The sequence below is a fragment of the Agelaius phoeniceus genome, chromosome 15 (assembly GCF_051311805.1).
Source record: "Agelaius phoeniceus isolate bAgePho1 chromosome 15, bAgePho1.hap1, whole genome shotgun sequence".
In the NCBI taxonomy this organism is placed as follows: domain Eukaryota; kingdom Metazoa; phylum Chordata; class Aves; order Passeriformes; family Icteridae; genus Agelaius; species Agelaius phoeniceus.
Window position 1 is genome coordinate 16,411,135 of NC_135279.1, and position 13,436 is coordinate 16,424,570.

Here is a 13,436-nt window from a genome sequence, read left to right on the forward strand (position 1 = left end):
ATTTAAGATTTATTTTTCTGAGCTCTATTTTTGGTCTGCCTCTGGATAACAACTGTCGAAAAAAACCCTCTTTATTTACTTCTGTTTTGGTGTTTTGCTTTTAAATTGAACGGGCATATGCACCACTGAGTGTGGAAGTGATGGCTCATTCCTTTATAATGAATGCTTCTCCCCTTTTCCGTATCCCTCCCTCTTGCATCTTTTCTGGGAAGGCAGCTGCAAAATACCGGGTTTTAATGAACAAATGAAATTAGCCCGTTCCGTTTCAATTCCTGCCTTATCGGTGTTCACACGTGTAGGGCAGGGTTTTGTTGTTCAACTTGTGTGCTCCAAAATTATTCGAGTTTACTGTAGCTTTTCTTTTGGTTTGTCATAGGTTCAGGTTCACTTGGAAGATTTTGTCTAAAAAGCTAGGATTGTCTGAAATGTTAGGAGTTATGAAAGCTCCAGGGGGATCTTACACAATACAATAAGATCTGCTAATTCTGCATGATGAGTTTAGAAAAACGAAGTGGATGTTTCCTCCTTCGTAATCTTTTTTTCCCGCAGCAAAATACTGAGACTTTGATGGCTGCTGGGTAATATCCCGTCGGTTAATGGGTGTTTTCTACTGTACTCTAAAGAGTACATACGTCCGTCTCTCTAAAGGAAGTTCAGCTCTTTTCCATCCCATTTTTTCCTGGAAGGCGGCTGAAAAAATGACAGCTTTACAGAGCTGGCAGGAACGATGCGGTGGCGACTGTCCCCTCCACGCGAGCTGCCCCTGGGCCAGGCAGGGAGGCAGCGCTGGGCAGCGCTCGGTGCCTGCAGTGCCGGGAGGAGGCTGCGGGCGCCGCTGTTGACCGAGAGGAGCGAGAGGAAGCTCGGAGCGCTACCGGCAGCCCCGCCCGCTGCGGACCCGCTCGATCACTCGCTCGCTCGGTATCAGGGACCAGCGGGCGGTCTGCTAGCGTCCCTGGGGTGCAGAGCCGCTCTGCAGGGAGGCAGAAAAGCTGGCGAGAGCATCAGGGAGCGGCGAGTCGGAGCGTGAGTCGTACGCTGTGTTGCGGTTCCGCGGGCGAGATGTGCGCGGCGGGGAGGCGCTGGGGCCGGCGGCAGCGAGCTCTGCTCTGGGCCGTGCTGCTGGCGGCGTGGGAGGCGGCGTGGGGGCAGCTGCGCTACTCGGTGCCCGAGGAGATGCCCAAGGGCTCGTTCGTGGGCGACGTGGCCAAGGACCTGGGGCTGCAGCTGCCGGCGCTCAGCGATCGCGGCGTCCGCATTGTCTCTAAAGGTAGGACGCAGTATTTCGCTCTGCACGGGAAGACGGGACATTTAGTGACGGCGGAGAGGATCGACAGAGAGCAGCTGTGCGAGAGTGTGCAGCAATGCGTGCTGCGCTGTGAGCTGATAGAGGAGGGGGAAATGAAATTCTATGAAATCGAAGTGGAAATCACGGACATTAACGACAACGCACCCACTTTCAAGTCAATTGAGCTCGAGGAGAGAATAAGCGAGACGACAGCCCCAGGGTCGCGGTTTCCCCTGGCCGAGGCTCACGACCCGGACTTGGGCCGGAATTCGCTGCAGAGCTACGAGCTGAGCGGTGACGAGCACTTCTCGCTGGCCGTGCAGGCGGGCCCCGGCGGCGATCAGCGTCCCGAGCTGGTGCTGGCCAAGGCGCTGGACCGGGAGGAGGCGGCGTTTCACGAGCTGGTGCTGCGGGCGAGCGACGGCGGCGATCCGGCACGGACGGGCACGGCTCGGATCCGCGTGACCGTGGTGGACGCGAACGACAACGCGCCCGTGTTCAGCCAGGCGGAGTACACGGTGCGTGTGCCCGAGGACGTGCCCGTGGGCTCTGTCCTCGTCACTGTCACGGCCACGGATGCCGACGAGGATCTGAACGGAATCGTGAAATACTCGTTTAAGAAAATCACAGAGAAAGCTTCGAAGATATTCCACTTGGACTCTGAGACTGGAGAGATCACGCTACTGCGTAGCCTGGACTTTGAAGAAGGCGACTCCTATGACCTGGACGTACAGGCACGGGACGGCGGTGGCCTCTCTGACACCACAAAAGTCATGATCACTGTGACAGACATAAACGATAACGCACCCGAGATTTCTGTGAGGTCAGCACTCAGCGAGATTTCTGAGGATGCCCCGTCGGGGACGACGGTCGCCCTGCTCCACATGGAGGACCATGACTCGGGGGCGAATGGCGAATTGCGCTGCTGGCTGGACGGGGATGTCCCGTTCCGGCTGCAGAGCTCTCACGGCAGCTACTACAGCGTGGTGACAGCGAGAGAGCTGGACCGGGAGCAGGTGTCGGAGTACAACGTGACGGTGCGGGCGGCCGACGGCGGGTCGCCGGCGCTGCAGAGCAGCGCGGTGCTGGCGCTGCGGGTGCTGGACGTGAACGACAACGCGCCGGTGTTCTTGGAGGAGCGCTACAGCGCGCGGCTGGCGGAGAACAACGCGGCGGGCGCGCTGGTGCTGACGGTGCGCGCCACGGACGCGGACTGGGGGCAGAACGCGCGCGTGCGCTACCGGCTGGCGGAGGGGCGGGTGCGGGGCGCGCCGCTGTCGTCGTACGTGTCGGTGCAGGCGGAGACGGGCGCGCTGTACGCGCTGCGCTCCTTGGACTACGAGCAGCTGCGCGAGCTGCAGCTGTGCGTGCGGGCGGAGGACGGCGGCGCGCCGGCGCTGAGCAGCAACGTGTCGGTGCGGCTGCTGATCGTGGACGAGAACGACAACGCGCCGCAGGTGCTGTACCCGGCGCCGGCCGCAGCGGCGGGCTCGGGCGCTGCTGCGGCGTGGTCGGGCGTGGAGCTGGCGCCGCGCTGGGCCGAGGCCGGCGCGCTGGTGGCCAAGGTGGTGGCGGTGGACGCGGACGCGGGGCAGAACGCGTGGCTGTCCTACGAGCTGGCCAAGGCCACGGAGCCGGGGCTGTTCCGCGTGGGGCTGCACAGCGGCGAGGTGCGCACGGCGCGCTCGCCGCTGGCCCGCGACGCGGCGCGCCACGTGCTGCTGGTGCTGGTGCGGGACCACGGGCGGCCGGCGCTGTCGGCCACGGCCACGCTGAGCGTGGTGCTGGCCGAGAGCGTGGCCGAGCTGCTGGCCGAGCTGGGCAGCGCGGCCCACGAGGCGGCGGCGCCGGGCGAGCCGGCCGCCAGCCTGACGCGCTGGCTCGTGCTGGCCGTGGCCGCCGTCTCGTGCCTCTTCGTGGCCTTCCTGCTGCTGCTGCTGGCGCTGCGCCTGCGCCGCTGCCACCGCCAGCAGCTGCTGCCGCCGGACAGCGGCGCCTTGCGCGGCGTGCCCGTCTCGCACTTCGTGGGCATCGACGGCATGCGCGCCTTCCTGCAGTCCTACTCGCACGACGTGTCGCTCACGGCCGACTCGCGCAAGAGCCACCTGCGCTTCTCGGCCGCCAGCTGCTGCGACACCCTCCCGGCCCGGCCGCCGCCCGACGAGCCCGCGCCGCTGCTCGGGGACGGGGACCCGGCCGACGCCCTCCCCTCGGACTCCGCCCCTTCCTCGGTGAGTTTCTCTGGTCACATTTTCTCCGCGACGCTTTCTTGTAATGCTGCCCTGCCCTTTCTTCCCGTGTTCTCTGTGTTTCATAGGAGACTTTGTCTAAAAGCATTGTCAAGTTTCCTTCATTGAAGTTCTGAATGCTGGTGCCCATTGCTGTCATTGTGTGAACCTGGCGTGGGTCCTCAGCCTTCCAGTATGTGGAGAAGGCTGCTCCTGGCAGGCTATTTTTGGGTCGGAGGTTTGGGCATTGATTGCAGGTGTTGTTCCCCTGTATCAGCTGTGCTATGTAGACTCTTTGTTCCTGACAGCCTTGGCTCTTCTGAAGAGATGGATCACGTTATTATCAAGTACAACTTTTTAGCAGGCACATTTGTCTTCCCAACAGGAGATGTGCTTGAATAGGTAGAATGTGTCTTGAACAAAATGCTGATGGCTTTGTGTGGAACCTCTCTGCACGTTGTTCTCAGCCTTTCTTGTTCCCCATGATACATAGTGGAGATCAGCAGGAAGTGTTTGCATCATCCATGCTTTGGTCTTTGTTCCCAAGAGAGGATTGGACCAGGTAACAAGTGGTCCTTGATGATGTCTGTCTGTCTGTTATGAGGATAAAAGATCCTCTTGAAGTTGTGATTCTTTGAAAAGCCTTTGGGTGGCTGTGTGTGGAGGAGGAAATGGCAGAACGGGATTGTTTTGTAATTGTATTCTAAGGTAGAGCTCTGTCAGATGGAGCTGGATGAGTCTTGGTTATAAAATTTTTAGCATGGCAAGAGAATTGCCTGGATGGGAAGGAGAGATTCAAGGTGCAGTGGGAGATGCAAGGTGGGCATAATTCCCTGTGAGCAGATATTCACTGCCTCAGTGTCTCTTGGAAGACTGCTTGGCTTTTCCTTTGAGACCTGTGAAGTCTCTTCCCAGAACTGCAGTGAGCAGCAAATGTAGCTTGCACAGCACAGAGATGTACAGAGAGCTGTGTGCAATTGGTGCTGGGAAGAGGAATGGTCTGGGGAACTGGGCCTCCACTGTCCCATGTTTTTAAGGTATATGGGTGAAAGGACACCATGGATGGTGTGAAGGGTTGGAAATCTGAGTGCTGTGAGCTGTGTGTGAATGTCTGCTGAAAGACTCAAGGAAATGTTTTCCTCCATTCCCTTTTCAGTTCCTATCTCTAGCATGAAGGAATGTGGAGTTCTTTGCTGCAAAGTAATTGTTTAGAAGATCTGTATTCCAGCTGCATGGAGAACCTGGACAGGTTCTTAATATGTATTTGTTTGCCGTCATAATGGTGTCACTTCAAAGCTTAATTTCGTACTTTTGACAGATGGGGCATGGGAATTGCAAGCTGTGTATTCAGTGCCTCTAAACAACATCATCAATCATCTACTCTGAGTTATATAAACCCAGAAGAGTGTTGGGAGCTGTTCAATTCTGCAGGCGTTAACTTTCTGTCTCATTCTTCTGATGATCTGGAAATGGTTCTTTCATGTTTATAGATGAAAAGACAGAGACATTTCCTTAGAAAAGTTTCTTCAAATGTCTCTGTAATAAATGGTTTTTCTTGTCCGCTGTCTCGTATGTGAAGCCCATTATCTATGGTAAGGAGATACGGTTGAGGAACTTTCCTTTTGGTGGAATCTCTCTAAATTCTGAAGGTCTCTGCTATCCATGGGAGGTCGGAAGGGTTAGAAGGGAGTGTTGGGTGTGTGGTGTATGAGGAGGCCCTGGTGGAGACATGGCAGGTGTTTTGTCGATCCCCGGGGTTATATCTGGCCTTCTGAAAATGAGTCAGGAGGAGTCGTATGATATTCCCTTGTGTGGTTTGGACTGAAATGGCCTAGTTTGGGTCCATATCCCTTTGCATCAAGAGTGGTAGCCACACACACTTTGAGGATTCCATGTGCTGAAGAATGGTGATGTTGCCTTTGAGGTGATACTTGGATGTGTGGGTCTTTGACAGAGCTGGAAAGAATTTGTGGCCTGTATGACATTTCCGACTTGATCTAATAATTGGGAGGAACAGATTAATGCTAGTTTTCATGCTTAGGCTCTGAGAAGCTGTGCACACAACTTCTCTTCTAATGATGTCTGTATGCAAAATTTGCTCCCATTTAATGTTTGGCCAGAGAGAAGAAGTCTGTGTATGCAGAGACAGGGCTGGTGCTGGAGTTCAGTGTGATACCGTTCAAAATGAATTAATTGTGTCCAGTTCTGTTTGTCCTGGTATTTAGATGAGGCCCCCAGCTGTGGTTCCAAGCTTTTCCTTTCTCTTTGTGTCCAAGGCAATGACAGTGTGGGGCCTGTGGAGTGACTCCTGTGTGAGGCCCCTGTGTATTGGTTCCAGTCCAGTTTCCTGGGTTGTGTATATACTGCAGTTGAGCCAATCTGCAATGTGAGGCCATGATTGATACTCTTGTGGTGTTTTCCCATTCTTGGCTGGGTTGATGTCAGTTTCTTTGGGGCTTGCGTTTTTTGGGGGTTTTTTGATGATTTGTTTGCTTTGCGTTAGCTGTTTGTTTGTTGGTGTGCTTGTATATTTATTAAGGAGTAAATTTGATCCTCATTTTGCCTGGAAATTCTGCAAACTCCAAAACATATAATTCTCCAGTAGGGAGAGTATCTCTCATGCATCCCTTGAAGCTGTACATGTAGTCATATTATCCTAGAAACAGAGAATCAGAGAATGGTTGGTGTTGCAAAGCACCTTAAAGATCCTCTTGTTCCAGCTCCTCTGCCATGGGCAGGGACATCTTCCACCAGAGCAGGTGGCTCAGAGCCCCAGCCAGCCTGACCTTGAATATTTCATTCTAGAAATACAACTTCATGAATGGACGTTTTCCCAAGTTTTTGCTTTCTCTGTGGCCAACATGGAACCAAATTTTTGGTTTGTGTTGATGGTGAAAGTAAAGGCTGTGAATGCAGAGTGAGGAGGGTGAGAGCTCAGTTCTGTGCTGGGCAAATGGGGGACTCAGTGTGGGTTTGGCAGAGAAATGGTTTGAGTTCATGCTTGGTGCCACAGGCAGTGCCCTTGCTGTTCTGATCCTGGTGTCTCTGTCATGAAAGACAATGTCAGTCCTGCAACTGTAACATTTTGCACAGTAACTGTTCATGTAGAACCATAATTGTTTGCTGGAAGAGCTAATTAATCCCATGTGAAACCTCCATTATCCACCTGTATCTCGAGGCCACATTGCGATACTGCGTTTCTTCAGAATTATAATTTCACTTTCATTCAGGCCTTTGTTTCCAGGAAGGTTGCAGCTCATTTCCAAAATTTTGGTCACTATTTTAAATAGGAAACAGAGACTGTGGTTTTTCAGCACATCCTTAAGTCTCTCACTCAAGACTGAACAGTGTGTGGGGATTATGGGGCAGAACTGATAAGGGAATCTGTTGTAATTTTTCAGTCGATTTATCTTGAGAAAGAGGCTTATGAGAAGCTAATTAAAATGATGGTTTCATAACTGGGCAAGGTGAGCAGGCCATGCAATAGAAAAAGTTGTTGAGGAGAGGACTCATTCTTTAAATGAACCCACCAGTCTCTTGTCCCATCTAAGTCCTCAGGGCCAAACACTGGCAGATTCTCAATGACTTCTACATCCTCTCAGGTATGAATTTTAAGGCCTGGACTAAAGGCCTAGAAGACTTCACAGTGAGCAGCTCTGACTCGTTGTTGTCTTCTAATGTTTCTTTGTCCTGTCTGATCCATATTTTTGGGGTTTCTGCGGTATTTTTGCTTTGTTTAGTTCTTCCTTGATTTACTCAGTAGGTGGGTATCCTTACTATTGTCAACAATCCATCTGTTTTGAGCAATGCATGGTGTGTTAATGTCCCCTGCTCTTGTTGCAGTGGAAGGCAGGAGATATGAGAGTGACTTTTCTTCCTGTTCCTGTTGGGAGAAATAGATGTAAATATGACTTTAGTTGACTTTGCCTCTCTGTGGAACAGAGCATGTGATAAAGGTGTGGAGGAGATTCCCCCTAAGCCAATGGTGTGATGACCCATTCTCAGTTGGATGCCTGCTGATCTTTTAGTATGATTGTTTATCATTTGTGTGCTCTAGAATCCTTCAGTTCCTTATCATAATGGTGGTGAGCAGACAATTGTAGCTCCCTTCTGGGTGTGGCTGCAGTGCATTATCATCTCATGAGAGATTTGAGCAGTGAGGAGATGGCCACAAGCAAAACCCCACAGTGGCCTGGCATGGAAGAAAAAGCAGAGAGGGGAGCTCTGTGAGTGAGGCTAGAGAAGAACTGGGTCATTGCCTTGCTGGTCACATGTCACAGATAACACCAGGCTGTGCCTGCTGGAGTGCAGTGGGATCTGAGTTGGTTCTGTAGAGCAAGGCAGACCCACAAAATGTCATTGCATCTGTCCATTTCCATGTGTCTCTGAGTCTTGCATTGCTTGTGGTCATGAGCTCAGCCTCAGGGTGTCTGATCTTATGTGGAAGGTCTCCTGTGTGCCAGCTGCCCCAGTGCAGGTGCAGTTGCCACACCCAGCTGTGATGTTTCCAGCTGCACAGAGGAAGGGTTTGACAAGCACTCCTGGTGTGCTCAGCCAGGAACCTTTTGTCTGTAGTGTAATCATGCAGGATCATCTGTGCTGCAGCTGTCCAAGGGCAGAGTGAGCAGGCAGCCCAGGCAAGGTTTCCATGGACAGAGCAGGGCCCAGTGGGAGAAGGTGTGCAGTGTCCCCCAGGCCATCCCCCAGAGGAACATGCTGGGCAATCAGCTGGAGGCTGTCAAATGGCTGAGGAACAGGCTGGAGAGTCACCTGCAGAGAGTTACAGGCAGTGGCTCCATGTCCAGGTGCAAAGCAGGGACTTGTGCTGTCCCTCAAGGGTCCTGACTGGGCCCAGTTGTGTTCAGCACCTGCATGGCCAAGGGGATTGAGGCACCTTCAGGCAATTTGCAGCTTTGGGTTATTGGTGGGTGATGAGGTGGGACATGAGCTGCCCATGGGCACCTGCTGCTGGAATTGTGTCCTGCACTGCATGACAAGCTCTCTGCCTGGCAGGTCGAGGGTGGTCCCTCTTCCCCACTGAACTCTTTTTGTGAGAGTGTAGACTGCATGGGGATCTTGGGCCAATATCCCAATGGACATGCCAGAGTTCCCAGAAGGATCATGGAAGTGGCCTGAGGGCTGGAACATTTCTGTTATGATGAAGGACTGCAGTAGTTTGTGTCTTCAAACATAGAGAAATGATAGATCTGTGTAGACTTTTCAAAGTTTGTTTGTGCTCTTTCATGTATGAATAAGTTTATAGGAAATATGGACAGAGCTCTGTTTACCTGGGCCAGCTGTTGTAGAATTGCCAACCAGTGTTTTTAACTAAGAGAAGGGAGGTTTTGATTAGGAGGAAGCTTTTCAGTGTGAGTTGTGACAAAAGAGAAGATATTGCCTATAGAAGTTTTGGACATGTCTCCAACATTCAAGTCTAGCAGAAAGTGTTACTTTTCATGTCGGTTGTGTGGATTAATTGGCCTTTAGAGAAAGTTTAACTTGGGAACTGAAAATATTGTTTGACTCTATGAAGGACTCAGCGTTGCTTTGCAGTTTCCATTGTCAGGCACACAGATATGGAGATGGAAATGAAGCAAGTTTAATGAGTCAGAAGGAAAGGAGTAAATGTAATTCTGCTATTTTGGGATAGGGTATGCTTACCTTGCTTTAGGCTGATCTATATCTCCAACTAATTCATCTCAATAAATGAAGAATATAATGAATAACAATTCATGTGACAAAGTGAGAAAAAGCTCTTGAAGTCTTCCCTATATTATCCTTTATTGCTACTGCAGATGGGCCGTCATTTTATTAAGAGCAGTTGAATTCCATTCTTTACTGCCCTGCAATGAGTATTTGCTTCTTACTGTTCGATGTGACTGAAAAGAATGCCCTGAAAGCATCCGGCAGCACATGTCAGATAGAAAGGCCTTGGAGTGGAATTAAGGCAGAGCTGCAGCTGTGGGTGTTTGCAGTCGGGGAGAGCCCCCGGGGCCGGTGCAGGCGCTGAGCCCCGGCCAAAGCCGGGCCCCGTTGAGCGCGGGCATGCGGCGGCTGCAGTGTCGCGGCGGCGCCTCCGGGTGTCGCTGTTGTCCGGCGCCGAGCGGCGCTGGAGCCGCCGCCGCCGCAGCGTCCTGCCCCCGCAGGCTGTTCGCTCGGCCGGCGCCGGCCATAGCGGCAGCGGCACCGCCAGCAGCAGCAGCAGCGAGAGGCGGCGAGAGGCGGCGCGGCGAGCTGGGTGTGTTTGAGCGGTGTCTGTTTTGGGCGGCGAGAGCGGCTGGAAGGGAGGCAGGGCAGCGGCAGTCGGCAGGAGCGCGGCGAGCGCAGTGGGCAGAGAATGGCGGTGAGGCAGAGGCGGCAGAGGCGCGGGCCGGGCGGCGGGCGAGCGCTGCTGGCCGCGCTGCTGCTGCTGCTGCTGCTGTGCGTGTGGTGCCGGGCGGCGGCCGAGCGGCTCCGCTACGCCATCCCCGAGGAGCTGGGCAGAGGCTCGCTCGTGGGGCCGCTGGCGCGGGACCTGGGGCTCAGCGCGGACGAGCTGCCGGCGCGCAAGCTGCGGCTGAGCGAGGAGAAGCAATACTTCACGGTGAATGAGGAGAACGGGAACCTGTACGTGAATGAGAGACTGGACCGGGAGGAGATGTGCGGCGAGTCGGCGACCTGCTCCGTCAGCTTCGAGGTGCTGGTGCACAACCCGCTGAATATTTTCCACGTCGATGTGGGCATTGAGGACGTAAATGACAACTCCCCAGTCTTCAGCAAGGCTGTTCTGGACCTCGAGATCGATGAATGGATCCCTCCCGGTGCTCGTTTTCCGCTGGAGATGGCGCGAGATGCAGACGCAGGAAGCAACTCAATTCTGACTTACACACTTACCAGCAACCCGTCGTTCTCACTGTCCATGCAAGAAAAGCCGGGTGGAAGCAAGCTGCCAGAGTTAGTACTGGAGAGAATGTTGGATCGGGAGAGGCAGAGTTCCTTTGAGCTGGTGCTAATGGCGGTGGACGGCGGGGATCCTGCGAGGTCCGGGACTGTCCAGGTTCGCATCAACGTGACAGACGCAAACGACAACCCACCCGTGTTCAGCAAAAACCTCTACGAGGCGCGAGTGGCAGAGAATTTGCCACTGGGGTCGGTGGTGCTGCAGATACGGGCCACGGATGCTGATGCAGGCTCGAATGGGCGAGTGTCCTACTCCTTTGGCAGCGTCCCGGACGCTGTCAGGGCGTTGTTCACTATCGACAGCGAGAGCGGGGAAGTGAGGACAGCGGGTGCCCTCGATTTCGAGGGACAGAGTAAATACATCTTCGGCGTGGAGGCAAGAGACGGTGGCGGGCTCACGAGTCACTGCGAAGTGCAGATCGACATCACAGACGAGAATGACAACGCGCCCGAGATCACGATTCTGTCACTCTCGAGTCCCGTGCCCGAAGACACACCGGTGGGCACCGTGGTAGCCGTGCTGAAAGTGCGGGACAGAGACTCCGGCGAGAACGGTCAGGTGTCGTGCTCGCTGTCGGGAGAGGCGCCGCTGTCGATCGTGGCGTCGTCGGGCGGCTCGTACAAGGTGGTGACATCGGGCGCGCTGGACCGCGAGCAGGCGTCGGAGCAGCGCGTGACGGTGGTGGCCCGGGACCGGGGCAGGCCGGCGCTGCGGAGCAGCAGGGAGCTGGTGCTGGAGGTGTCGGACGTGAACGACAACGCGCCGGTGTTCGAGGAGGCGGCGTACAGCGCGTACGTGGCGGAGAACAACGCGGCGGGCGCGCTGGTGCTGCGCGTGCAGGCGCGGGACGCGGACGCGGGCGCCAACGGGCGCGTGAGCTACTGGCTGGCGGGCGGCAGCGCGGGCGCGGCGGGCGCGGCGCCGCTGGTGTCGGTGGAGGCGCGGAGCGGCGCGCTGTACGCGCAGCGCTCCTTGGACTACGAGCAGTGCCGCGAGTTCACGGTGGCCGTGCGGGCGCAGGACGGCGGCTCGCCGGCGCGCAGCTCCACGGCCACGGTGCGCGTCTTCGTGCTGGACCGCAACGACAACGCGCCCAGGGTGCTCTGGCCCGCGGCGGCGGCGGGAGAGGGTCCGGGAGGGGCGGCGGCGGCGGCGCCTTTCGAGGTGGTTCCGCGCTCGGCCGAGGCCGGCTACCTGGTGGCCAAGGTGGTGGCGGTGGACGCGGACGCGGGGCGCAACGCGTGGCTGTCGTACGAGCTGGTGCAGGCGTCGGAGCCGGCGCTGTTCCGCGTGGGGCTGCACAGCGGCGAGGTGCGCACGGCGCGCGCCGTGGGCGAGCGGGACGCGGCCAAGCAGCGGCTGGTGGCCGTGGTGAAGGACCACGGGCAGCCGGCGCTGTCGGCCACGGCCACACTGCACGTGGTGCTGGCCGAGAGCTTGCAGGAGGCGCTGCCGGAGCTGAGCGAGCGGCCGGCGGGCGCCGAGGCGGCGGCGGCGGCGGCGGCCGAGCTGCAGTTCTACCTGGTGCTGGCGCTGGCGCTGCTCTCGGCGCTCTTGGTGCTGAGCGTGGCGCTGGCCGTGCTGGCGCGGCTGCGCCGGGCCGGGCCGCCCGCCGTGCTGCGCTGCCTGGGCGCGCAGCGCTTCTCCCTGGCCGGCGCCGCCTTCCCGGCCGACTTCTGCGAGGGCACCTTGCCCTACTCCTACAACCTGTGCGTGCCGCCGCCCGCCCGCGCCCTGCCCGAGGCCGCTTGGCCGCCGCCGCCGGTGCCCATCCTGTCGGCGGAGGAGCTTCTGGGCGGCGATTCCTGCGGGAAGCCGAGCCCGAACTGTGATCTCATCGAGGGAGAGACGCCTGCCAATCCCGATGCACCGCAGGTCTGTAAAGCCTGAGCTTCTTCTTTTTTTAATAGTTCCCGAAATGTCATCGTTTTTTTCCGCATGTCCTCTGCGTGGTGTCAGTGGGTATTCGTCATCTGTCATCTCATGTAGCAGCGGAAGTTTTTCTTTTTTTTTTCGCTCTATCAGCTTTAGATGACAGGCTTTGTTGATAGCTCTCCTTCGGTAGTAGCAGCGTTTCTCAGTGTTTCTCCTTGTTTCTCGGAGCGGTGTTTATGTGATTTGTACACTCCTGTCTCCGTGACAGACTGAATGAAGGAACGGGCTATCCCCCGTTCATGGCAGGCAGGCAGCTCTTGGTTCTTCCTTGGTCACAGGTTCAGCTTCCGCCACGAGATTTTGTCTTCAACACTTGAGCTCGCTAAATTAGAATGTGTTAGCAAAATTGAAAGCAGATTCGTATTCTGTGGAAAGAGAACGGTTGATTCTGAATGATGGAGTCGAGCAAAAAACCGAGATCCCTCTCCCCTGGTGTTGGAGCTTTTATCCTTCCTGACAGATTTGTTCAGAATGGGTGTGCTTGGAACTCGTGTATAGCTTTACACGTTAGTTCAACTTTGTTTTGTCCCGGTTAGATTTAGAAAGGAAACGAACGGGGAAAGTTCCATTAGGAGTGAAAAAGAGTTTGTCACCGGTTTGGGGGGGAATGCAGTAGTGAGGCTAGATGGCTTTGTTTATGCGTCCTGGCTGGCAGTTCACTCTGTTTTGCTCTGCAACTTTTTGATTCCGTACACTGGTGAGCGTGCTGAAAGATTTCTGTTTCAGTGATTGTTATTTTTGTATCCTCTTCTCACAACGATGTTAGAGTTTTTAGTAGGTCTCAAATATATCGAGAACAGCAAACTTTTGCAATTCTGTTTGGTAGGACAGACATATGAGATACAAAGGGATCCCGTATCAGGGAGATTGGCAGAGGAGGATTTTAGATGAATGGTTTACTAACGAACTACTTACACATGGATATCAGAAAAAAAGGAAACATAGAATGACTTGAATGAATTTTAATGTGAATAAACTAAGGAAACACCAGGTGTATCTTAGGAAGAGATGACAAATATTTTATGTTCAGAAAATTTCCTTTGAG

At 55.0% G+C, this 13,436-nt stretch overlaps 1 protein-coding gene and 1 pseudogene across 9 annotated transcripts in view; both read left to right on the plus strand.

Annotated features, from left to right (window-relative positions):
- The window catches only part of LOC129126975 (protocadherin gamma-C5-like), a 224,788-nt gene that overhangs the window by 110,853 nt on the left and 100,499 nt on the right, over positions 1-13,436 (plus strand). Inside the window, exon 1 of one of the 9 annotated variants that reach the window (XM_077186331.1) lies at positions 9,696-12,331. The exons of the other annotated variants lie outside the window; for them this stretch is intronic. Coding sequence (XP_077042446.1) covers positions 9,854-12,331 — 2,478 coding nt within the window. The 5' untranslated portion in view covers positions 9,696-9,853. Of the gene's footprint in view, positions 1-9,695; positions 12,332-13,436 lie in introns of those variants that run through there. 9 annotated transcript variants of the gene reach the window in all.
- LOC129126914 (protocadherin gamma-A12 pseudogene) lies at positions 1,037-9,764 on the plus strand (annotated as a pseudogene).